Consider the following 24556-nt stretch of genomic DNA (forward strand, 5'->3'; position numbering starts at 1 on the left):
AAGTCGCCGTATCACCGGCACTGAACCAAGCAGCCAGCTTCGAGCAGGATTTGCTCGGATTCGAAGTGCGGCAATGTCCATTTATCAAAGGCTAGGAGGCGCAAGTGGAGCTAATAGTCACTCGACGGGAATAACCAAGTTTTCTTTCTTTGTACACCGGCCAGGTCGATCTGCCCTCTCAGGGACGGGGCCGGCCCCCACGCGGCTGACGGGATTGCCCATGACTATCCATTCCTCTAGTATCTCAACATGCTGGTCCACGCGGCCGGCAACCGGTCCTTGCTTTACGGACAAGATCGTATTTATCGGGACGAAGTTCCAGAGCCATGGACCACGGAGAATAGCTCCCATGGCCAGAGCAGCGCTTCAAATCTCCTCAACCACATGCTGCTCATCACTGTCCTGACAACTCACTTAACCGACGCACTCACTAGGAGCTGTGCCCATATTAGTCAATAGACCGGCGGGAATAAGCCACGGAAATCCTTCAGAGCGCTTCTCCACAAGCCAAGCTTTGCATCTGAGATTCCTAATCCGTCCCCGCGAAAGTTCTTGGGCTTGGGGGCGGAGCCCGATATCAGAACCACCTGAACTTGCCAGCTGAATCCGACATGTACGCTGCCAGCAGCTGAATTCCGAAACCGAGGGCTTCCGCTCAGGCTGACCCCTGGATGGAACCCGAGCCAGGCTTGCCAGGCCAGTAGGATGTCCATCGACGGAATGAGTGAGTGGATTCAGCGTCTGCATCTCGGGGTGACGAGGTCAGATTCCCGGCACGTTATTCCCGATTAAGGCCGCCGGCTATTGGGGCCATCGACGCAATTGGAGGATCGGGGCGTTTTGCTTCTGCATTGCGGTCCCGTGAGGTTGCTTCCTATTACGCAGCATAGGTAGGTTACTAGTAATAGTGCAGAACTCCGTAATGACAATGGTGTGAACTGGCCCCCTTAATGACTGGCCCCACGGAAGCTTGTCGATAGCTTTGTGTCCTGCCAGAATCCTCCCCGAATGCTTCTTTTCCTTGATTTAGAGCTAGTCATGGTTGATGCCACAACGGAGGATTCGATCTTCTTGTAAAGTGCGCGGCCTCGTCTTTGACCAGCACTGTATATCTGACAGAGACGGTCCTAGTCCTTTCGCTCTGCTCCTTGTCTTGCATTAGGGGCTGGATCTGCTGCCACTTCCACGGGTATGGCATTGACACTGATGTGGCCCGCTCTCCACGTCTGAGAAAGGTCTTGGCTGAACGGTCGTGGCTCTACAGGCAGCTCCCTCAACTCCATAGACTTGTTTTCCAGCTCAGCTGGACGTTGAGAGACGGGCAGTTCAGTGGCGTCTTTTTGACCCCATGGACCCGTGTCTTCGGTAAGCCGTCTTGGGCCTTGGTATCTCCTTCGGCGGCGTAAGAGTAGAAACGTAATCGCCGAAGCCACAGCCAACAACCCAAGGCAGCTTCCTACTGTGACCCCGGCGATTGTTCCAGGACTAAGAGCCAAAATCGGCCCTGGTGGAGGTGTGGATGATGCGCTGGATGATAAGGATTCCGTGGTCGTTGAGGGGGTCGGCAAAGAGGAAGTAAAGTCTGTTGTGAGTACTTCAGATGTGCTTGTAAACCTGGAAGTCGAGACAGGGGCTGTCGATATCGGCCGAGGGGTGGGGGCTCCTGGCGGATTGAACTCGGTGCTCCTCATCGCATTTGACACATCCGCACTTCGCCAGCGGATCTCAAAGGCCGGGGCGGAGAGGATTGTCCCATCATAGTTGGACAACGCAAATCTCTGATCTTTAGTCTTGTCATTACAGTCGTAACCCCTTGCGCACCGTGGTCAGTTATAGGCCCCCCCCTGACTCATGCCGCCACGCTCACTCACTCCGGAATACATCTGACAACCGTCTCCTCCCTCTGTATGGGCCAGCCGTTGCTGACGGGGGCCGTCTGGGTGCATCTAGCATAATATCCAGTAAAGCATTCCCCCGGCGAATAGAATCCCCCGTTGGACCAGAGCTCGAGGCCGCCTGGTACCCGGCAGTTATCAAAGTCAGACTGGAGGATCGGGGCGGGGCAGGGAATAGCCTCGATGGTCATGGGCATGCAGGGCACTCGCTTGGTGCCGCTGGAAAGAGTGTGGACCGCCATTTCAACCTGTGGGCTGCGCGGTTGGATTCCGTTTTGTCGATTCCGAGTTCGGATTCAAACACGGCCGGTGTCGTGGCAAAGCTCGTTGTAAGTGCTCAGTGCCAAACCGGAATCTTCCGACAGGAAGCGAACATGAAGGAGGCCAAGTTCTAGAGCTGAGAACAGAGGCGGTAGAGGTTTTATTGGACGAGTGACAGTTCGCCAAAGAGGGCAGTTGCGGAGTGTTTGTGTTCCAATCGCGCCTTCCGCTATTTGGCGATCCAGCACCGACGCACGTGTATCACCATCGGCTGCAGAAGCCGTGAATCGCTACAGAGAACCGACAAAGTAGCGACAGCGAGCAAATGAGCAGTCGATTGTACTGACCTGTACGTGTACTCAGCCGTAGCCGCACAGCTGAATTGCTGTTGTACAGAATCCCGATTCAGCAGATGCAATCTCAGGGCTGTGTTCACCTACCAGATACATGATAAGTGTATCCTCTTATCTGTCTGTGCTTGGGAAAAGCATGTCCCAACCATCCTCAGGACATCATGCCTAAGGTATACATGGACACTGCAGGCTCGGTTGAACAAACCAATCGCTTAATTCCAAGTCTATCGTATAATACAGTAGTCATGTCTAAATGCCTGAAGAAAGAAAAGGTTAGAAGATGGCTTTTCCGCCTGTTCACCTAATCCACGTCGTCCTCGTTTCTTCCGCCTCCCCCTCCGCTTCCATTTGCAGTGACGCTGCTCTCATGAGTGCCCTCTGGTTTCCCATTCGTCGTACCATTGGTATCACCGGTAGCATGACCATTGGTATCACCGGTAGCATGACCATTGGTGTGACCGTTGGTATGACCATTGGTGGCACCATTCGCTCCGTTTGCGGTCTTCACTGTCCCATCCTCATGAATAGACTCTTCGAGATACAGCGCAAAGGTAACCACCAGATACGTATCTCCAGTAGCCTTGTTCCGGAGAACATATCTCAACTGGTGTGCGAGCCGTCCATCGTTTCTAATAACAAATTCGTTAGCACAAGGTCCAAACAAACAGTAAGCGCTTCTTGGGCTTGACTCACTTCAAAGCCTCGGCACCAAGATACTTTGCAACCGAGAGCTGAAACCCCGGCAACCGAATCGCCATGTTGGAAAAGTCGAGATACGGGTTGAAGAAGTCGATGCCGTACGTCTGGCCGTACTCCCACGTCCACTTCTCCTTGTTCGCGTCCGACAAGGCCCACTTCATCCTGGACTTGCTCTCCTTGGGCACGCCTATCATCTCGCGCACCTTCTTACCCCTTTCGTCTCCTCCCTCCTCAAACCACAGGCCGCCTTTAGACTCGTCAAACTCTCCCGGACCGACAGACACAATGTTGAACGAACTCAATGCAGGACCGTAGAGATAGGGCTTGTCCGCGTAGGCATCGCCTTCGAGCCCTGGGTCGATCCACCACTTGACAATGTTCATCGCATAATTGAAGCCCGGCGGCAGCTTGTCTCGAATTGGTCGATCAAAGTCATTGCCAAACTGCAAGTCTGCGGCCCTGATCCCCGAGGCGACACCATCCGCAGAATCTCCTCCATCTTCTGCCCCGGCCGGCTTGAGTGGCGTAAACCGGAACGAGATGCTGTACAAGTCCTGGTTGCTCGCATGCGGCTCCGTGGAAAAGTAGGCCGACGTCGACGGCGAGCCACGCGGCAGCCCCTTGTAGTCCTGTATCCGCACGTTGAGCTCAATGTCGGCAAGGTCGCTCTTGATGCGCACCGGCGCGGCCTCGTTGACCGGCACCTCGACGTGTGTGTCCTCGTCATAGCTCGGCCCCGCCGTGACTCGCAGGATGTACTTGTCCTTGTGTGAACGTGTGAGTCTCATGTCGTGAGGCTCGCACTCGGTGGCGCATTCGTTGACGCTCTCGTGGGCACTCATCTTGTTCGACAACGGACTTGCTGGTGTTGATATAGTGATCAGATGGAAGCTCGGAGCAGGTCCAATTGATGGGCCGAATCGGACTATATAATGATGCCCTCTGATGTGTGGCTTTTTCTTCTCAACGGCGCTGAGCTCATAAGATGCTTGTAGAAACTGCTATTAATAAATAACAGACGGGTCTGCTTCTAGTGCCGCTTGCCTTGGTGTGAGGTGGCGAAACGTGCGCGTCAACGGCACGTTACCCTAGAGTCACGACTTGGTTTCCTGGCTTCGCTTGTTTCGGTACTTGTTCTTTCCGTTATTCTTCCGCCTCCAACGGCGTCTTTCGATGTATCTCTCCTTGATTGTACGGAAAGGGAAACGATCTCAAGTGCGGGCTTTGAAACAGCACCTCCGTCGCCCAAAGTTTCATCCGGCAATGCTACGAGTAAATCTCGCTAATTCGTGTGAAACGGTGGAGCTTCAAGCAAGCCTTCGGTCGTTTCGACCGCCCTGGATCGAACCTCTAGGGAGAGCATATTCATTGATGCACTGGGGAATGAAGAAGGACCACAGCCACAGGCGGGAGTCATCAATTGCGCCCCTTGGAGGTATGACGGAAGAACAAGTTCGGATCTCAAACGAGAGCCGGCGTGACAGAGACTTGTCTCGACAATCACATATGATACACCTTTGACGTAAAAGCGAGTATCTGAAGCAATCAAATAGGTCTAGCAATATCTAGCCAGTCCAGATCCAAGAGCCAGTGCAACACATTATCATGCATTGAAGTTATAGTGAAGTCAAGAGATATACTGATGCTGTAGTCGCAACGAATATCAAGATGCCAACCCATTGCGATACCGCCTTTATTCTACCTATGTACAGTATTCACATGTCAACCTCCAATCCCCCAGAAAAGACAGCAACCCCTCCCACAGATCCCGATCCAGAGCATTTCCACACTCACTCAAGCTCCAGCTCATTCATCCCTCTGGCTGATGGGCTTGCGCCCCCCCTTCGCTGGTGCACCGAACATCAATCAATGCCCTTGGGCACCGCCCATGTACCCCTGCACCAAGACTTACGTCTGCAGTGACAACATTGACGTCATGCCCAACGGGACCCCCGTTTGCACAAATCTGGGGTCCTCAACAAAATGCAAACGACGAAATTCGGGGTCCCTTCTCCAAGCCACTCTTCTCTATCTGCCAAAGATAGATTCACAAACTTTAATGAAGGAATAATATTACGCTCTCGGAGGGAAAAAAAGAAAGACTGTCATCCGCCCGTCACATCTCATCACACACCAAGTGCATCTGCCACTGTACCCTCTCGGTCTTCGCTAGACGTTCCGGCAGGCTTGAGGTGCTGCGTGGTGGCGTCTCCCGTCCTTGGTGACCATGATAAGCAACACGGTCACCGGCCGGCTCACCATCCGCCTCTGCATCGCATTCTTCCGCTACACGCCATTCATCTACACCGTCCTCCTAGCCGCAACATACAGCTGGTATGGCTGGGCCTCCGCGCGCCAGACGGCCGCCGCCCAGGTCCTGTGGGGCCTCATCCTCGCCGAGACGCTCTTCTTCTGCCTCATCTACCTCCCGTACATGCACCGGCTGAACCGCAAGGCCGTGCACCCGACGCCCCTGACGTCCGTCGAGAGATGGACCCTCTTCAACCAGTGCATCGACAATGTCCAGTCCGTGGAGGCGTACCTGCGGTCGTGGTTCCTCGGGGCTGAATTAAAGGATATCCGCCGAGACAACCTGCGCGATTTCCTCCTCTGGGGCTTCTTCGACCAGGCCGGGGAGGATGTCGAGAGTAACGGCGGCCACTCCGAGGCTGACGCACGAGACCTGGAGGAGTTCGTCAGGAGGATTGAGCAGCGGCTGGGCTATCCTCTTCGAGAGGGCCGAGGCTCGGCGCAGTGCATTCGACTGACCTTGGATGACATCGAGGTCACTTACAGATCATTGACCTGGTACTTGGTCATCTATCTGGTGGATCAAGCAGCACACATGGCCCTTGCATGGCACGGCTTCAAGTTCTACGCCAGAGGGCTCACACCAACTCTTGCAACGTTCCCGCCGCGTCCGCAGGAGATATTCACACCCCGGCGCTCGCGTGCTCCGCAGCTGAGCTACTGGTACCTGCCTCATACATCAAATGACTGCAACCCAGTCGTCTTCTTCCATGGCATTGGCGTTGGGCTCTGGACATATGTCGACTTTCTTGCCAACATACATGCTGCTAAAGACATTGGTGGTGGCCAGGGTGTCGGTGTCATTGCTGTGGAGATCCTTCCCGTATCCTTTCGACTGACGTCCCCGCCTCTGAATAAGGCCGAGTTCTTGCGGCAGATGGCCAAGATTTTGGAGCATCACCAGTGGGACAGGTTCACAGTCGCCGCACACTCGTATGGATCGGTTCAGACCACCCACATGCTGCACTCCAAAAGCCTAGGGCACATGATCACATCCGTCGTGCTCATCGACCCGGTCACGGTGATGCTGCATCTCCCCGATGTCGCCTACAACTTCACCCGCAGAAAGCCCCGGGGAGCCTATGAGTGGTTGCTGTGGTATTTCGCCAGCACGGATCCAGGCGTGGCACGGTGTCTAGGCCGTCACTTTTTCTGGCGAGAGAACATCATCTGGAAGGAGGACTTTGAACATGCCGACCCGGTGTATCGACGGAGGGTTGCTGTTTGCTTGGCTGGGAGGGATATACTCGTCAACACCCCCAGCGTCGCGCAGTATTTGACCGATCTTGGAGTGGCGGGAATAAACCAGGCCCGGGGTACCGCTGAGAGTCGGGCAGCCGATGTGGAGGTGCTCATGTTCCCCCATCTGGATCATGCGCAGATATTCGACACCCCAGCAGACTGTCAGAAGGTGATCCGGCTTATCAGATCATATTGCGGTGCAGGATTAGCGGAATAGACCACTCTATAGAGTCGCAGGAGCTGAAGCGTGCAGCAGCAGCAGCAGCTCGGCGGGAGCGAGAGCCAATCTCGAATAACGAATCACTCAATAGTCTTGGCCTCCTGACCCCCCCAATCAGTCAAGATGGCTCCAACGGGACGGGGGCCGCTCTGCGTGATGACCCAAACCAGTTCCTGGTCCGTATCGTTCCGAATCTGGTGCTCTGTCCAGGCCGGGACGAATGCAAAGTCTCCCGGCTTGAGCTCGTGATGTCGCAATTCACCCTTGAAGCCCTCCTTGACGACGAGCGTGCCGATACCGGACACTGCGTTGATGATGGCGTCTTGACGGCATTATCAGAAACCGAACCCAACCAACCAACGTGGCCATTCTTGGGGAAGAGGGAGGGCACCCCAGAGGCGGGGAGGCGGCAACCTACCTTGTTCGCTGTTATGGTGGATTGGGGAACTAGAATTGGGGGGTATGCGAAGGACTGTCCGATAGAGAAGGAGGAAAAAGAGTTACAACGCAGTTTCTGGCACGCTTCGTTCAGAGGGCCAAGGAGAAGACTCACCCGAAGCACACATCTTGTCACACTTACCGACAATGGCGGCATCTCGGATGGAACGGCCTTCATTATCCAGAAGGGGCGTGAGCTGATCTGCGCGGGTTACCTCAGTGGTAGAAGGCAGGATCATGGGCAGGATCTCCGAGATGATGGGGAGTAGCGACGACATGGCCCAAGACATTCAACGACTGGATTGTGGGATTGCGGTCACTCTTGGCGGCAGGGAACCTAACCAGCAGGCAGTATCAATCCGTGTCAACTGTCAGTTTCCTAGTGTAGAAGACGTCCCGGCTGTCTCTCTCTGTCCCTCTCTGGCTGGCTCTCGTGTGCCTGCGGTACTTGTCCGTTTAGGCTGGGGGTGCGGCGAATGCAACGAGGCCACCCGAGGAAGGAAGACGAGGCCCAACTAGGAAGGCGAGCCAGTGATGTGGTGCGAGGCTGCGGAAAATAAACGAAGCGGTTGAGACTTGATGTGTAAGAAAGGGAGACGATGATATGCGTAGCCAAGCACTGGACAAGGTGGCGCTGGTGGCGAAGCAGGAAAGATATGAACTCCTGAAAGGGAAGAGCAGATGGTATGAGGCGCGGCTGGGCTCGAGGACTGGCGAGAGAGAGGATAGGATATGACGTGTCAATGCTGCGATGGTTGGCAGATTACAGAGCTGAGATGGTTAGAAGCCAAGCGGAAGTCTACATAAGGTGGTAATCGATAGGGGACGCATGGAGGCTTAGCGAATCGGGATCGTCGGCAGATTAGATTTTCCGCTCAGGCTTCTGCTTGGTGCAACTTGGATGCGTGACGTGAGTTTACGCTCTCAGATCTTCTCATTGCTCATGTCTTCTTGATTTAGCTGGATCTACAAGGGCTTAAGGAGACAGAGATGGAAATGTTGGAAGGAGGTGTCTGATTTGAACATGGAATCAGGAAGAAGAGGGGCATTGATGTGCATTTGAATCCAAGGTGCTCCTCGTTGGAATGACCTGATACTTGGCTGAAAACAGAAGAACCAGCACAAGGTAAGGTACTCTAGCCTCGAACACAACACGGGTTTCTCCTGCTGCTTACCTTGGGCCCCTGATTGGGCTTACAGAATTCCCTTGCTAGAAGTGAAAAGCATGACAAGGCGAAACCGCATAAAAACTACAAAAAGTTCTTACACGCAGAAGTTCTTGACCATTTCAAGCTGTTATACGGAGGGCCTATTACTACAGCAAGTCGCAGCAGACCCCGCTCGTCCAGCAAACCAACCCCTGGACGCAAAAAGAGCCCTTGCGAAGAGAACACGAGCTTTGGCCAACATGCGGCCGTTGAGCTACATTGCAACTGTAAATCTTCGACGGCCAGCCGAACTCTTTCCCCCGTACAAGGGCTGTTGGCCAAGCGAGAAAAGCACGGGGACTTTCGCTTGCTGATGCCGACAAAGATACCTGTACCGTATCCCTCTTTAACAGGGTGCAGTTGCTCTCCTCGAGCGGGCTGGGGGTTTCTGGAGTTTCGCCGAGAAGGGAACGACCGTGAGGACAGGTTGAGATCTGACGGATTGGGGTGCAAGGATCAATTGCCGTAAATGACACATAGCGACGGTTCGGGATCTGCCTCTCTTTGCTTATTCCGGCTACCTACCTTATCATGATTTGTGTAGTAAGGCTCCGATATCGAGCCGTGGGCGGTTTGGTCACGTCCTGTTTGGTGTGGCCTGGATGGGGTGCAGTCGGAATCGTCAGCCGAGATTGATTGAACGCTCTCGCGCTGGTGCTCGCCTTCCTCCCCGAACATACATACATAATACACAAGCCCACCGCATACACAAACCACGACAGCCGCACAGCATCAGGGTTTCCCATACCTAATAATAAGCATTGCCCTGTGCTCGCTCCCCCCCTTTGCATCCGCTCCAGTGGTAATGCTACCTACTCGTATAGGGAGGTCGAATGGGGGAGTTTCGGGGCGAAGACCCCAGCAGAAGCCAAGCGCACACTCTTGCGTCTGCCCGCCTGGTTGGTCAACCGGATTGCGGCCCCCCCTGCTGCCAGATGCCTGTTGGCACATGGAAAGTCTCCCTGCGGCTAGTGCACGATCCCGCTGGAATGAGAAACTGGGTTTAGGCCAGGAAGAGCAGGTGAGCGTCTAGTCGCGGATGTTGCTTCGAGTTGACTTACATCGAATATCACACGCTCACGCTTGCCTCGCAAAATACAGAGGGCCGTTCGTGGTGGTTTGCCCAAACTGAGCTAGCACCGACGTCTAAAGGCTACCTCGGCACGCCAAATTGCGGCGGCTTGCGAGATTCGCCGACGGTGATATGCAGAGGTGAGGTGGAGTGTTGGATCTAGATCTGTTGGTCCAAGTGCTTGCGCTCACCGGGGCGACAAGCGGAAACCTGGCTCTTTCCTTACGACAAGGACAAGACTTGTCCAGTATTTCGTATCTATAACCTACCGAATAAGGGCTCCAAGCCGGCTGAGTGATCGCAAACTATTGCCTCCGATAACATGGAACCTCGGCGGGCCAGTTGCGAGTATTCGGGTCCTGAGTCGGTTTCTGACCTCGCCTACCGCAGCATCTTGGCTTATTACCGCTTATTCCTACTTGTGCGTACATGACAGATACGTCGGTATGTTGAATATCTAGCTCCGTGGTAGGTAAGATAGTGTGGCAGGAGTTCCGTGTTGCGTTGATGGTACTGTACATGCTTGCAGCAATCTGACATGCCATATATATCCTGGCCGAGCAGGCTTCGGCATGCATCCAATCGACGCCGGGACATGAGACGGACAACCATAGGCTCGCTGAGATGTATTTACCGTCAATCAGATGCCACTCCAGCATCCAAGGACGGGCATCCCAATGCTACCTGCCAAAGCAATCTACGCCTTGATCGGCATTGCCAACACGCTCCAAACAAGGCTCGACGACCCTCCGCTGCAACCGCCCTCTACACTTGTCCACACACCCTCTTCTTGCCTTGCCGATAGGACGGGCACCCAGACAGGCACACAGACAGGCCCTTGCGGTAAATATCGCAGCCCCGGAGGATCCCTCGCCGGAACGCCTAGTGGTGATGCGGCGGCGCCGGCGGAGAACGTGGAGAAGGAAGCAAGGGTTGTGTCACCGTGGGACGTGGGCCACTCCCGGCTTAAGTCGACGGCTATTCTGGGAGGGGTGCGAGATTGGGAAGTGCTTGTCTGGAACGGGGAGGGCGAGATGCTGGGTGCAGAGCTCCCAAGTCAGCGAGCATCGGGGATGGCCTCCCTTTGGGGATTAGGAAGCCTCCCCCTTCACGCGCCAGGCAACCTGTCACGGGCCGGTTCGTTGCTCGGTGTATGTCGACACAAGGGCCTCATTATATCATCTCACCGTTGCCCAGCGTCATCGGAGCGGTTGCGCGTGGTTTGTGGTCTGGGAGAGCCTGTGGGTGCGCCGTTGCTCGGCCGTGTCTGGAGGGAATGGCTTGGTTTGAGTTTCTGGTGGTGGGCGTATAAAACAGCGACAGCCCTACGTTCCATCCTGCTATGTGCGAAGTTGCTGCGTCACCAGCTTTCCACATGCTGGGTCCAGACTCGGCATAACTACATTCAAGGTATTTGTGGTATGATGACATTTACAAGAGGCCGGAAAACTCTTCATTTCCAGGGCAACTCGTTTGCTTGACCCGTTGCAAAGCGCACTCCTGGTCGTCGGCTGCAGCTTTCCTGCGACCTTGATGGACTCGGTCTGCTTGACTGCTACGCTGCGTCGCCTCCGTGTTGGATCTCGCTAACAAGGAAGTGGACAAATCGGGGAGAAAAAGATCCTGGGGAAAAGCTGGTTGAGCTGGTTGAAGCATTGGCTCGTGCTTACGGCTAATCCCAACTGACACATTGAACATTCGTCACCAGACAAACTCGTCCAGGGACCGAAACGAGGTGCAGCGAGCCCTGGATATCCGCTATTGTTGCTGCTGCATTCAATTGCTGGCGGGCCCTGGATGGTCAGATTCGGCAGCCTTTTCTGGAAGCCAACGGAAGCTCGATTTGCCGGGGTCTGACGGCAGCTCCCCGTCTGGTGCTCCAATTCAAAGTGCTGCCAGTGGCTGCTCGGGTTCCAGTTCAGTTTAGGTACGGCGAGGCTCCAGAGCAGTTGACTGGCTCACCTTAAACTCACCTTCAACTGCCTTTGGACGCCGCCAGCTGTCGAGCACTGCACTTCACCTGTCTGCTCGATACCTGGCTGCGTACCTATTTATTCCGGAACCAGGTCCTCACCTTAATCGAGCTTCTTTCTTTTCTTCATCCCTCTCCATCTCCAGATTGGTCCAGGTCGCTCGCTCGCTCTGCACCGCACCATGGACCCGGGCCTCGCTAGCGGCAAGGCGATGGAGGCGAGTGCAGCTTCGTCATCGCCCGTCTCGGCAGATGCAGCTTCATCTCCAGCTTCCGCCTTGTCGTCGTCGTCGCCAGCCACGGCTTCCGCATCGCCAGATGCCGATGCGCGCATCATCTACGGCCGGGTCGACGCCGCCAACGAGGACAACCTCGATCTGCTCAGCAGCGTCGCCGAACATGGCGCCCTGGGCCGGGCAAAGCTGCTGAGGCCGTCTGCGGCCCAACGGCGTGACGACGCCACTATGCAAGGTACTGCAGCTCCTGTGTGCGACTTCGAACGTCCTGTGCCCACCACACCAACCCGGTCTGTCTGTGCTGCACAACGCCGAAATCTCCGAACTTCTTGGCATCTTTTCGAATTCCTGAGCCATCTTGCACCTTTGTTTGATCATCGTCAGCTAATCTTATGCTGTTCAGAGCGAAACACTGACGCAACCGGTTCGAGCTCTTCAGACCAGATCACGGCTCCTCCCCTCAAAACCTCCGGTAAAACCCCTCCACTGCTCGCCACGCCCCCCGAGCTGATTGACACGATCCTCTCCCATCTCTCCCCATGCGACCTCGCTGCCGTTTCTGCGACATGCCGCACCCTGCGCCAGCACGCGCTCTCCGACCTGCTCTGGCAGCCCCTCGTCCAGCAAAACGTTCCTGCGGTGCAGGTCAACAGCCCCGGCCCATGCGCCAGCTTTCGCGAGCTGTATGCCGCCCACGATAGGGTCTGGTTTCTCCCAAAGTACAAGATCTGGTTCTGCGATCGGGATCTGACGGGAAAGCTGATCTTGGTGCGCTACGACCCTAGGCGTGGCTGCATCGAGGGCTACCAGCTGGTGGCCGTCAGCAACCAATCGACCTTTCAGCACTGGTCAGCAGATCACGACGTGATCATCCACAGCTTCTCGCCCGTTGTGAAGCTGCACCTCGACAAGCCCGTCCTGCAGTTCCGCGTCCAGGATAGGCAGGAGGATGGAGGCTTGTTCAAAGGGCCCGGCGCTAACCGCTTCGCCGACGAGATACCCATGAGATTGGACGACCGCGTCGGCGGCATGTACAACAACTTCATGCTCACGAAGCCGCTGAGCTCTGAGGAGGCGGATCGGCGGGCACACCTGGGCTACCCCTATGGCAACATGTGGCCGTCTCCCGTGATCCCGGCCAACCACTATGTTTCGGGCGATATAGAGCGCCGGGGCGTCGCCGCTCTGTCGTCCCGAGATCGACCTCAGACCCGGTCGGAGGTCTCTGACCAGACTTTTTGTATTCGCCAGTGGATGCAGCTGACGGGCACTCCCGGCCCTCTTAGGTTTATGGGCGAGAGGGGTCTCGCCGGCGCGCTTCGGGCCTTGGTCCGCGACCTTGTGGACGAGGAAGCGGCTGGCATTGGCATTGGAGGCCTTGGGCTTCACATTGGCGAGGAGCTCATCACCTATTCGACACTTGATCCGGCTCTCTACACCCCGACGCCGGAAAAGCCGTGGAGAGGCATCTGGGTTGGAGACTACAGCGGGCACGGCTGCGAATTTCTGCTAATTCACCAGCCTGACGATCCACCAGCGACCGACGCCGAGCTGGGAGTATTCCGCGACGAAAACGACAGCGACGAGGCGTGGGAACAGAAGAGGCTGGATGCCAGGGTGTACAGAGGCCGCTTGGAGGGCATCAAGCTGACGGGCGACCCCAATGTGCCGAGGGGCGAATACACGTTTGTGGTCAATGACCTGGGACCCGATGGCCTCATCGGAAACGCCACAGATGCCCAGTTTTCCGGGGCCAAGATTGTCAAAAGCGAAGGTCACATTGCCGCCACTGGGTTTCTCAGAGGTATGCAAGAACATTGTTCTTACCCTTTATTCTGGAAGCCATGCAAACTAACAATTCGGCGATAGATAAGTTCATCGAGAGCCAGCTGATCCTCATCAGCCACGACAAACTCGCCCAACACTGGGTTGGATTCGGACACATTAGCTTCTTCGAGAGGGTCAATATCAATCAGTTCCTCACGCCCTGAAGGGGTGTTGACGGCTTCACGATGGCATATACGGAATAGGCGTTACAATCTTTGACAACAAAACGGTTTTACCACGATACCCGCTATGATGGAACATGGCCAATTCTAATTGATTGCTTGTCTCGGGGAAAGGGGAATACGGGGCTTGCATAGGATGCTAACGATGGTGAATGCGAAGGACTTGAGGCTATCCAGGTTCCAACGGCTGACTCTATTACAGCAGGTAACTTGCCTGTCCATCAATGAGAGTTATGTGAAAGTGTGTCATCTGATCGTCGATAGCTGCTCCAAACCATGGACCGCAGAGTCAACGTCACTGCGAGACAGAAGGCTAACCGTACTTGGTAGATGAAGCGTAGATGAAACCATTTATTCCACAATCTTCTCCAGGCCGTGAGTTTTCTTTGCATGCGAGAAACACGGAGTTCAAGCTAATTGTATTGCCAGACGAGGAATGAAATGGAGATGCAGAGGTGACGGCAGTCACATCAGCAAACTCGCGACAATGGAACAGTTGCAGTCATGAAAATCGTAAATTGGCGCCTGACTATATCCAAAAACTCAAATAAAAGAGTGCATCCTCATAAGAAAACTTCACGTCTTACTCCTGAAAGGTTCCCCTCAGAGGCAGCCCGTCGTCATACTTGCCCTCCTCCTTCTTCATGTGCTTGTCAAAGCTCTGCGTCGACATCTGCACCTTGTCAAACAGCCTCCTATCCAACACCGGTGCAGCAGGCGGCAGCTGGCCCTTTGCACGCGCGGCATCCGCATCCTTGGTGTAGTTGTGCAGGGCCAGGCTCGAGGCGATCTGGAAGGCGTTTCGGATCTGGCGACCGTTCCAGCAGCCCGTGGAGCGGGCGAGGTCCTCGTAGTGCTTTGTGGCGAACTCGAGGATCTCGTCGTCCTTGATGGTGAGGGCGGGCTCGCCGGTCATCTTGTGGCGCTCCGACTCCATGACCTTGAGCTTGGCGATGTTGAGGCGGAAGATTTCGGTGGTCTGGGTCTTGTCGAGGGGCGGGTAGTAGAGGGAGAGGTGGATGCGGGACTTGAAGGCCTCGTCGATGGTGCCGACGCGGTTGGTCGTCAGGAAGAGGAGGCCGTTGTAGTACTCGAGGACGCGGAGGAAGACGGAGACGAGGGCGTTGCGCGTCATGTCCTGCTTGGAGCGCTGCGAGAGGAAGACGTCGGCCTCGTCGAGCAGCAGCACGCAGTCCCACAGGTGGGCCAGGCGGAAGACGTTCTTGAGCCGGGACTCGACCTCGTACGGCGACAGGCCGAGGTCGCCGCAGGTGATGACGAAGAGCGGCTTCTTGTTCTCCATGGCCACGGCTTCGGCGGTCGCCGTCTTGCCGACGCCGGGGACACCGTGGAGGAGCACCACGAGGCCGCGGCCCTTGCCCTGGATGAGATCCTGGCCGGGGCCCTCGGTGGCGGCGTCGACGTAGCGGCGCTCGAGCTCCTTCTTGCGGAAGTGGGACATGACGAGGCTGCGCACCACGTCCTTGTAGTCGCCGTGGATGCGGAGGTTCTCAAAGACGCCGACCTCGCGGCGGACGGGCTTGAGGAGGTTGAGGTCGATGGGCATGAAGCGGCGCTCGCGCAGGGCGTAGGCGAACATGCGCTTGGGCAGCAGGACGAGGTCCTCGTCGCGCAGCTTGAGGGCCTGGGCGTTGGCCTCGAAGTTGCGGGTGCCGCGCAGGCGGTTGCGCAAGAAGGTGTCGACGGCGAGGTTGTCGCGGCGCTGGCGGCTCTCGACGCCGTCGGCCTTTTGGATGATTTCCTTTTGGACGTAGGACCTGCTCTGGCGGGCGCCGTCGAACCACTTCTGGATGGGCATCTCGTCCTCGGCGATCTCGCAGCGGATGGACTTGCTGACGGCCAGCTGGTGGAAGTCGGGCCGCCAGTTGGGCATCTTCTGGTAGGCCTCGGTGAGGTCGACGATGACGTCGCTCTCGACGAACTCGGGGTGGCGCATCTTCTCGTAGTACTCGTTCTCGAGTATCTCCTGGTCGGGCTCGTTGCGGTGCGAGGGCGGGTTCCTGGTCAGCGTCCAGGCGTTGTGCTGCTGGTGGCGGTCCTCGAGGTAGTGCAGGAAGCGGCGCCCTTGCTCCTTGAGGCCCTCGATGAGCTCCTCGTGGCCGGGCTGGTAGCGCATCGGGTAGCAGGGCAGCGAGTCGATGGAGCGCTCGCCGGCAAAGGCCTCGATCTCGAACTTGTTCTTGACGGCGCCAAAGGTCGAGCCGTCGTGGTCGACGTAGTAGGCCGAGATCTTGAACTTTGTCGAGTCGTCGACGTCGTCGAACTCGTCGAGGAAGCCCCAGCCGTTCTTGGGGTACGACGTCTCGGGCTGGGGCGCCTGGACGCGGTAGATGCGCCAGACCTCGTGGTAGCGGCCGCCGGCCTCGACGGCCGCGGGCATGTGGATGAGGTCGCCGACGCGGAAGAGGGACCACAGGTCGTCGAACTTGACCTTTTCGGCCGAGCCGTCGTCGAAGCGCTCGTACAGCGGCATGATCTCCTCGTCGACGAACTTGACGTAGCAGCGCATGTCGCGGAGCGCCTCGGGGCTGTCCATGAGGGCGTCAAAGTCTTCGTCGGCGTTGGAGTCCACCGACGCGAGGGACTCGGTGTCGGACTTGTCATCCTCGGCATCAGAAGACGCCGCCTCGGCGCCGTCCTTGCCCACGGGCCCGACAATGACCTCGGCCTCCTCCTCGCTGGCGGCAGCGTCGGAGCTCTGCTCGTCGAGCTCCTCGTAGTCTGCCCACTTCTCCTCCAGCGTGGCGAGGACCTCGCGCATCTTGGGCTGGAAGTACACCAGGGCCTTGAAGGGCCGCATGAAGGTGCGCGGGGTCGACCGCGACTCGGTGTCGTTGAGGAAGGACGTCAGGTGTCCGAGGACGGGCTGGGACTGGACGCGGATGCGCTGGATCTCGGTGTCGGAGGGGAGCAGCTCGTTGCGCTTCTCGCGCTTGACCTGGGCGACGGGGTCGATCTTGCGACGGCGAGTGTCGTCGCCGCCGTAGAGGCTGAACCAGCTCTTGCGGACGCGGGCCGTCTCCTCGCTGCGGCGGAGGGCGCGCTCGCGGCGGATCTGGCCCTGCAGCCCGGGGCCGGCGACGAGGACCTCGACGGCGTAGTCGGGCTCGTCCTCGGCCTGGAAGCGGTTCTTGAAGTTTTCAAAGTTGACCTTGCGGACCTCGGGGATCTTGGGGCGCCACTTGGCGGCGACGCGGCGGCGGTCGGCGAGGATGCGCTCGCGCCGCTCGGCTTCCTCCTGGAGGGCCATCATGTCGAGGTCGTGGGGGCCGTAGGAGCGGGCGGAGCGGCCGGCGCCGGTGCCGAAGCCGGTGTTGCCGGCGCGGCGGCCGGGGAGGGCCTTTCTGGTGGTGGTTTGCTTTGTGCGAGCCATTGTTGCGGTTGTGTTTTGCCTGTTCTGGACGGGGAGATGGATGGGATGATGAGAAAGGGGGGAGGAGGGGAAGAGGAAGGATGAGAGAGAGAGAGGGAGGATGAGTTGTGTGAGATGGAAAGGAGAGGGGAGATGTTGTGCTTCAACGGAGGATGGAAGACATGTTATATACAACTTGAGCAAGGTCTCCATGTAAGTCAAGAGTCCTGTCCGTGACTCACGCCGCAAGGTTGATGCCAGCTAGGCAGAAGGAGCGGCAGCCAATCGACCTACATGAGGCTTGCATGGAGGTGCCAGGCAACCATCTACTAATATTTTAGACTGTGCTCGAAGGAGAGTGAATTCAGATTGGATCTCTGGGATGATAAGAGGTGGGCGAAGGAGCGGCATGCATGCTGGTGCTTTTCGCTTGTGTAGCCGATCTGCTCACCACCATGGAGAAACCCATGCAGATAGTCACCGGGAGGGCCTTGGGGAATGACACGTTAGCTGTTTGCCAGGCATCCATGCTTTAGTTCTTGTCAGATTCGGAACTGAGATGCGAGAGGTTGATTGATAGTGGGATGATCTGTCCAGCATGAGAAGGACAGATGGAAGTGAAGTGTCATTTTTCGGACAATCACCATTTTGCACTGATGGCCCATTCATTGCCTTGCTGTCTGGTGTAAGTCGTTCGACAAAATCCCGACCAACCAACCATCAAGGCTGTCCCAGATCGATCGCACAAAAGGCTCCAGGAACAACAACCTTCACGAGATCTATCTCTTTCGTCTCCCTCTCACTCATCTAATGCGATGAGATTAGGCTCCCACGTCCCCCCCATGTCAATGCGTGAGGCTCTTCGAGTGTGCCTCATGGGCGAATCGGTTTAGTTGGATGGGCTTAGACACACAGCCACCCACACCATCCCCACAACTTTGTGCCGGCTCTTATGCCGTGGATGCAGCCAATCGTTGTTTTTGGTTACTCACTTGGGAAAGATATGATGAATGGATTGAGGCGGTTTTATTGGCGAGATGGATTGAGTCCTGCATGTTGAAGCGTTGCGGTGACTGCTTGGGTGAGGTGTGGTGCCTGGTTGGGCGATGTGCAGGGGTCTTTGGCCGCGGACTACGGTTTTAAGGCTGAATGTAAATGTGTGAAGATTGGACGAGTTTCGATAGCTGCGAGAACAGGAAGGAAATGAAAGAAGAGAAAACACTCCGTCTCATTATCCAGTTTTTTTCTCTTTCACAGGTGTAAATCTACCTAAGAGGCTAGAGCTAGGTATGCTTGATGGCATCGAATTGGTGAGGTTGCACTAGCTAGATACGGGTCTTTTGTAAGTGAAATATGTGCTCCAGTATATGGGCAATAGCATATAGCAAACGAACTCTGTACTCAGTTCCATGGAAATGCCACGTAAGATTGGCACGTTTAGGTGCTGAATATCCATTTCCTGTACGAAGGGAGGTATGACCGATCAACAGGACGCGACTACATGTATCAGTATCAGCGCTGCATTCACTCTTCTAGCTTGCTAGTCACAGGTTGCAGCAATTCGAGATGCAGCATGCGGAGACATGGAAACGTCCCTCTACAGAATGACCAGTATGCCCGTAGGCCAACATATCCTCCGAGACGATCATCAATCATGAGTATGATCACAACAACCGCAGTCGTATCCGCTATAGCCCGGTCAATGCTCGTGTCGTACTTCTGTGTGCTTCGCACTGCTACTGCATGTCTGCTCCTACACCGTCACTCACGCAAACAATAAGGGTTGAGTCACACAGAATATCATTATCATTATTAGTATGATAGAATACAAGATTCTAAGCCAAGGTATCTAACTCTATGTCGACGTAAGTATATCGGCATCAGAACCATCTCCATTCAACAAAAAAAAAAAAAAAAAAAAGAAAACCAAAAGCAGATAATTTCCCAGCCGCTGAGCCTTCTAAATCACACCACCACAACATACTCAAATCCAACCATCGTAACTCATAACTCTTTAATCATACACAGACGCCTTGGACCACTTGGAACCCGCCCTAATCCTCTTTCCATACCGGTAAAAGAAGAAGGGCACAGGAATGAGCAGCGCCGCAAAGCCGCCAGTGATGCTCGAGCCGGGCCCGACGCCAATGTTATGGAACAAGGGCCCGACAACCAGCGGAAACGCGCCGGCAAAGCAGGACCGAAGAAACGTGTTGGCGGCCACGGCCGAGGCGGCATACGTCTGGAACGTGTCGACCAGGTAGTTGAGCGCGGCCTGGAAGATGGTGAAGAAGCCCGTGCCCAGCATGACGAGGCCGATGCAGGGGACGATCCAGTGGATGTCCTTGTGAGGGCCTGTCCAGCCCAGCAGGAACTGTCCGCCGCTGAAGAGCAGGGAGCCGACCATCATCGGGGGCAGCCTCTTCTCGGGGACGGCGCGGTTGCCAGCGGCGTAGTACGCCTTGTTGTAGAGCAGCTGGTTGTACACATTCGCACCGCATCCGAATATCGCCCCGAGGAAGATGCACAAAAAGGGCAGCGTGGCATTGAGCGGATTCCAGCCGCGGATCTCGCGAAAGATGATGGGAATCCCGCCGAGCTGCATGTACAGGATGCCGTAGCAGAAGCTGGCGTAGAGGGCGACGAGGAAGCAGATGGGGGTGAGGAGAAGCTGGACGGGGCGGACGAGGAACTTCTTGCACAGGTCCTTGACGTTGACGTCCCACTCCTCGAACTTTGCGTGCAGGGCCCAGTTGCCGCTCTCGTGGCGCAGGCGGCGGGCCTTGTAGACGAGGAGCTTTGGCGGGTAGCTCTCGTCGATGAAGATGACGGCGATGACGAGGACGAAGGCCTGGAGGATGCCGGTGAGGTATTCGGTCCAGCGCCAGCCGAGGGAGGCTTGCTCTGCCACGGCCGCAGAGACAATGGGGCCTGGATATCAAAAGAGTCAGTACAAGGGGAATCAAGCAAAAAAAAAAAGAGGTATTTTTGTTTCCCAAGGGTACTCACCTAAAGAAGGGCCTCCAACGACGGCCATTGCATATCCCGCCATGGCGATGCCTCTATATGCCGGGGAGTACAAGTCTCCCAAAACGCCTCCCGTATTCGTCACCGGCGCAGACGAGAAGAATGCGCCAAAGAAGCGCGTCAGCATCAGCGTCTGGAGGTCCTTGGCCGTGGCGCTCCCGAAGCTGAAGCAAATGGCCACAAGCATGGGCGCCATGACGGCGATGCGGCGGCCATAGACCTCGCTCAACGGCGCCCACAGCAAGGGCCCGACTCCAAAGCCAAAGAGGAAGAGCGTCGTTCCGAGCGTCGCCACCTGGGTCCCAACGTGGAATTGCTGGGCGACCTGGATCGTGCCCGCGGAATACGACGACGAAGCCCAGGTCGCCGTCATGGTCACGAAGCCGTAGAGAGCCGTGGTCAGCACCTTTTTGTGCGTGGGCCAGTTGAGCGGATGGTAAGGGTCGCCAGGCCCGTCGAAGTCGACAATCTGGTCCTCCGTCGTCGGGCTATGCGCCAGCGGGTGCGTGAACTGGATGTTCGGCCGCGAGCGCAGCCGCGACAGGACGGTGTCTCGCCGGGACAGCGTCTGGTCCAGGGCCGTTCCCGTTCCCCTCGCAGAGCCGGGCCGCGATCGGTCTCTGCTGGTCCGGGACGCGTGGGACCGGATCTCACGAAGCGCCGGGCGGTGGCCATCCAGGTCGTCGGCCTTTTCGCCTTCGTCTAAGCTGTGGCTGCGTTCCATCTCTTCTTCGGAGCTGTCAGAGAGAGCAGCGGTATCACGGACTTCGGACCGGGACCGGGACCGTCCGCGGGCCTGCTCTTCGTCGTCTGGCATGTTGGAGGTTGGAAGCACGCGAGGTGCATTTGATAATAGCCAGATCCAACGGAGAATCGAAGTTATAAGTTCAACTTTAGCGCATCACCAATTCCGGATCGTTGAACCAGGACGGAGCATCCATTTATATACAAGTTCCTGACTAGCGGTAAATCTTTCAACAAGGCTGGGCAAAGGTATGAAGACTTGGCAGAGTCCCTGGGGCTGTGAGAACGCGAAAAAGCCGAGAGCCGGCAAGGGAAAATGTTTCCACAATGCCTTTCGACCGCTAATTCTGACAAACGACCCAAAAAGATACGATAATAACCCATGAAAAAAAGAAGAAGAAAAAAATCTGATCCCAGTCGCCTTCGAAATTCATCTTTTGCCGTCGTTATTCCCGGTCCACTTCCCGGCTCAACGATGCCGAATGATTAGGGGCTCGAGTTGACGTCAATGCCCCGGCTCGATTCCACAAAACAAGAAGAAGGGCGGCGAAAGATGTTAAAGGCGAGCCGAGGGAACGGGGGCCCGATGGATGCCAACTCCGTACCAAGTTGATTTTACATGGCAGCCATTGGCCACGAGATGGGGGAGCTTGTCCGTTTGTTTTGTTTGTTTGGGTGGCTTAGAAGCCGATTTAGCCCATCTTATTCGGCTACTTGCTTGATAACGCTGACCTGTGAGGCAGGTTTTGTTGGTGGTAGGGCCAACAAGGGGCTCGAGTAACCTACGATAGGAGGGACCAAACTGGTCTGCCAATGAAGTGAAAGAATGGATATTGAAGAGTTTGAACTTGGCCCTGTTTGGTGCCATCCGGGCATGACTTTGGTGTTGAGGCCGAGTGGAAAGATGTTGTCCGATTGCCCTGCAGTAGCACGGAGCAGACAAGAAGAGGCCGAGTAATCGATCCGTTCCTTGAAATCAGCTAACCGGTGGGACCAGCCCTGCAGCCCGCCTTGACTCGAACCTGACGCTTTCTTTTGTTCCTAGCCTGATTGACTGTTGGTATGTAGTCTACGGAGCACGGAGATGAGACATGGCCACAGATCACGGCCATCTACGTGTCCCCTCAATTGCTTCAAACGGATTGAGCCAATCCCAAGACAGTGCGGCGGCAATCGCCCGTCAAATAATTGAATCTACATTACATTCGCAAACGGATGTTAGATTGGTTGCTCGAGGGCATGTGATGAAGCTGTGTTCGAATTGAATCCATCTCCACACTTCGCAGAGTAACTTTCCCATTACCCTACAATATCAACAATGAGTGCAAACTAGAGAACAGGGCGTGTCAATCAAACACAGCCCCCCCTTTCCATCGTAGATAGACTATCTACAAGATTTCACCGCCTTAGTTGATAATCTTGACAAGACATCATCCTCCTTGACTGATAGGATACTCGGCGGACGGATCGATCTCCGAGCGGCTTGGCTGCTGGCCGAGGTTGCTTACACCAAAAGGAATCGTTTAACGAATTTTAACAGACATCTACAGCCATATGCAAGTACAATCATCAGGTCAGTTGAACAAACGGCTTCTGGTGCTGGATTATTTGATGACAATGATGCCTTGTAGACAAGCATCTCAAGCTCTGAACACAATGGGGCGCCTATACAACAAGACCCTCGATCTCTAAATGTCGGAGTAAGTTGTGCAAAGACAATAATAACAGCGGCATCGCAGCCATGGAGCAATAATGTTTTAGAAAAAAGCAAAAATCAATCAAGTCAAACGGAGCAAATTTGTTACTCGACACGAATTCTATCCGTCATGGTTACCCGTTGTTGAGCCCGAGATGCAAAAAGAGGCAAAAAATGAAAGCTGACGAGAGTGGGACTCGAACCCACGCGGATTGCTCCACCAGGAATTGCTGTTAAGGTAGCCTTAACCTGACGCCATAACCAACTCGGCCATCTCGCCGATTTCATGCACTTGTGCGTGCTATTCTTAAATATATAGCAAACATAAAGTCGATTTCTTGTCATCCTTTGCTCGGAGTATCAATGCCTTCATGATGTTGACTGACGGAGGCATTCTAGGAGTACCTTAGCTGTCTTGTAAAGTGCCGAGGAAAAGATACTGCATGACAATGTTTCGTTCCAACTGTGTGACTTGAGAAGTATCAAGAACCAGCGTGGAAGTCTAGGGCTTTGGGTAGTGGAAGCAGTAAAGGTGCACAGGCTGTGAATGTGCTCAGAAGGAAACCCGGCATCAAGATACAGCTGAAATATATATATATATCCGTATTCAGATGTAAATGCTTCATTATGCTCATCACACGTTAGCCCTCTATTCTGAATCCTTGAAAGCTCCCAGCTTAAACAGCCTCTTCGCATTATCCTTTCCAATCTTCCTCACATCCTCCGCATTCTTCAACGTCACCCCGTCAAACCACTCACACGCATCCCCAAACGACTCAAACGGATAATCAATCGAAAACAAGATCCTATCCGCACCGCCAAGCTCCGTAATGCAATACTCCAACGTCGGTGTCGAAAAGTGACCGCTCGTTGTAATCCAGATATTCTGCGCAAAGTACTCCCGGATCGTCTTCTTGCAATCAAGGCCCAGCGGCTTCTTGACATCTTCAAACCAGTGGTTGATCCTCCACAGGTCAAAGGGGATGTGCTCGCCCAGGTGGCCGATGACGACCTGCAGCTTGGGATGTCTGTCAAAGACGCCGTTGGTGACCATGCCGAGGAGATGCAGGCTCACGCCCTGGGCGAAGCTGAGGGGAGGCCCGATGAGCCACTTGCGCTTGGCCCAGAGCTTGTCGTGGATGGTGCCGGTGGGATTCCGGGGGTGCAGGTAGAAGGGCACGTCGAGGTCGGTGACGGTGGACCAGAAGACGTCCCATTCGGGGCCGTCGTAGAAGATCATGTCGTCTCCGTCGGCGCCGGCTCGCTGCGTGTCGTTGACGAGGGCGCCCTTGAAGCCGAGCTGGGTGACGCATCGTTTCAACTCGGCAGCTGCCTCGGCGGGATCATGCATGGAAAGCGTGCTGCGTCAAAGGTCAGCTCCAGGCTTGAGATGTGAATCAAAACTGTCATCTTGCTCAGTACTCACGCCAAAGCGCCGAATCGATCGGGATGGTCCTTGACGGCGCCGGCAATGTAGTCGTTAATCTCAACAGCAAATGCTTGTGCCCCTTTGCTGTCCCAGATATCCTGCACGCCTGGTGCCGTGTAAGAGAGTAGCGTGTAGCCAACGCCATGCTTGTCCATGTAGGCGATGCGCGTGTTGGTGATGTCCGTCATTTCGTGTGCGTGCTTCTCGGGGTCGACGGCAAAGAGCGAAGCCCACCATCTCGTCTTTTCCTGCATGCGAGGGAGGGCAAAAGCCTCTTCAAGAGCTACCTTGCCGAGCATCCTGGTTGATGTTGAATGTGTATGTACGAGGATGATTCGAATCCCAACACAGGAGAGTATAGATAAACAGATG

At 55.6% G+C, this 24556-nt stretch overlaps 10 protein-coding genes across 10 annotated transcripts; 4 read left to right on the top strand and 6 right to left on the bottom strand.

The window, feature by feature from the left end:
- Nucleotides 1-1127: 1127 nt before the first annotated feature.
- On the bottom strand, nucleotides 1128-2137 carry CCMA1212_005250 (uncharacterized protein; the record flags this gene model as incomplete). Its single annotated transcript, XM_073702518.1, has 2 exons — nucleotides 1128-1812; nucleotides 1872-2137. The coding sequence occupies 2 exons, from the start codon at nucleotides 2135-2137 to the stop codon at nucleotides 1128-1130; spliced, it is 951 nt and encodes a 316-aa protein (XP_073559079.1).
- Nucleotides 2138-2810: 673 nt separating this feature from the next.
- Nucleotides 2811-4050, bottom strand: CCMA1212_005251 (uncharacterized protein; the record flags this gene model as incomplete). The annotated part of the gene is made up of 2 exons (XM_073702519.1): nucleotides 2811-3138; nucleotides 3203-4050. 2 exons carry the CDS (start codon nucleotides 4048-4050, stop codon nucleotides 2811-2813), a joined length of 1176 nt encoding a protein of 391 aa, XP_073559080.1.
- A 1385-nt stretch (nucleotides 4051-5435) lies between these two features.
- On the top strand, nucleotides 5436-6977 carry CCMA1212_005252 (uncharacterized protein; the record flags this gene model as incomplete). Its single annotated transcript, XM_073702520.1, has 1 exon — nucleotides 5436-6977. One exon carries the CDS (start codon nucleotides 5436-5438, stop codon nucleotides 6975-6977), a length of 1542 nt encoding a protein of 513 aa, XP_073559077.1.
- An 83-nt stretch (nucleotides 6978-7060) lies between these two features.
- CCMA1212_005253 (uncharacterized protein) lies at nucleotides 7061-7696 on the bottom strand (the record flags this gene model as incomplete). Its single annotated transcript, XM_073702521.1, has 2 exons — nucleotides 7061-7302; nucleotides 7561-7696. 2 exons carry the CDS (start codon nucleotides 7694-7696, stop codon nucleotides 7061-7063), a joined length of 378 nt encoding a protein of 125 aa, XP_073559078.1.
- Nucleotides 7697-10375: 2679 nt separating this feature from the next.
- Nucleotides 10376-11179, top strand: CCMA1212_005254 (uncharacterized protein; the record flags this gene model as incomplete). The annotated part of the gene is made up of 1 exon (XM_073702522.1): nucleotides 10376-11179. One exon carries the CDS (start codon nucleotides 10376-10378, stop codon nucleotides 11177-11179), a length of 804 nt encoding a protein of 267 aa, XP_073559083.1.
- Nucleotides 11180-11852: 673 nt separating this feature from the next.
- On the top strand, nucleotides 11853-13897 carry CCMA1212_005255 (uncharacterized protein; the record flags this gene model as incomplete). Its single annotated transcript, XM_073702523.1, has 3 exons — nucleotides 11853-12141; nucleotides 12310-13710; nucleotides 13776-13897. 3 exons carry the CDS (start codon nucleotides 11853-11855, stop codon nucleotides 13895-13897), a joined length of 1812 nt encoding a protein of 603 aa, XP_073559084.1.
- A 522-nt stretch (nucleotides 13898-14419) lies between these two features.
- Nucleotides 14420-17393, top strand: CCMA1212_005256 (uncharacterized protein; the record flags this gene model as incomplete). The annotated part of the gene is made up of 2 exons (XM_073702524.1): nucleotides 14420-14428; nucleotides 14607-17393. The coding sequence occupies 2 exons, from the start codon at nucleotides 14420-14422 to the stop codon at nucleotides 17391-17393; spliced, it is 2796 nt and encodes a 931-aa protein (XP_073559081.1).
- On the bottom strand, nucleotides 14499-17309 carry CCMA1212_005257 (uncharacterized protein; the record flags this gene model as incomplete). Its single annotated transcript, XM_073702525.1, has 1 exon — nucleotides 14499-17309. The coding sequence occupies one exon, from the start codon at nucleotides 17307-17309 to the stop codon at nucleotides 14499-14501; it is 2811 nt and encodes a 936-aa protein (XP_073559082.1).
- Nucleotides 17394-19302: 1909 nt separating the features above from the next.
- CCMA1212_005258 (Efflux pump bik6) lies at nucleotides 19303-21132 on the bottom strand (the record flags this gene model as incomplete). The annotated part of the gene is made up of 2 exons (XM_073702526.1): nucleotides 19303-20219; nucleotides 20298-21132. The coding sequence occupies 2 exons, from the start codon at nucleotides 21130-21132 to the stop codon at nucleotides 19303-19305; spliced, it is 1752 nt and encodes a 583-aa protein (XP_073559076.1).
- Nucleotides 21133-23404: 2272 nt separating this feature from the next.
- On the bottom strand, nucleotides 23405-24483 carry CCMA1212_005260 (2,3-dihydroxybenzoate decarboxylase; the record flags this gene model as incomplete). Its single annotated transcript, XM_073702527.1, has 2 exons — nucleotides 23405-24116; nucleotides 24182-24483. The coding sequence occupies 2 exons, from the start codon at nucleotides 24481-24483 to the stop codon at nucleotides 23405-23407; spliced, it is 1014 nt and encodes a 337-aa protein (XP_073559207.1).
- Nucleotides 24484-24556: the final 73 nt, after the last annotated feature.

Source organism: Trichoderma ghanense (assembly GCF_004382785.1).
Source record: "Trichoderma ghanense strain CCMA-1212 chromosome Unknown scaffold_5, whole genome shotgun sequence".
In the NCBI taxonomy this organism is placed as follows: Eukaryota; Fungi; Ascomycota; class Sordariomycetes; order Hypocreales; family Hypocreaceae; genus Trichoderma; species Trichoderma ghanense.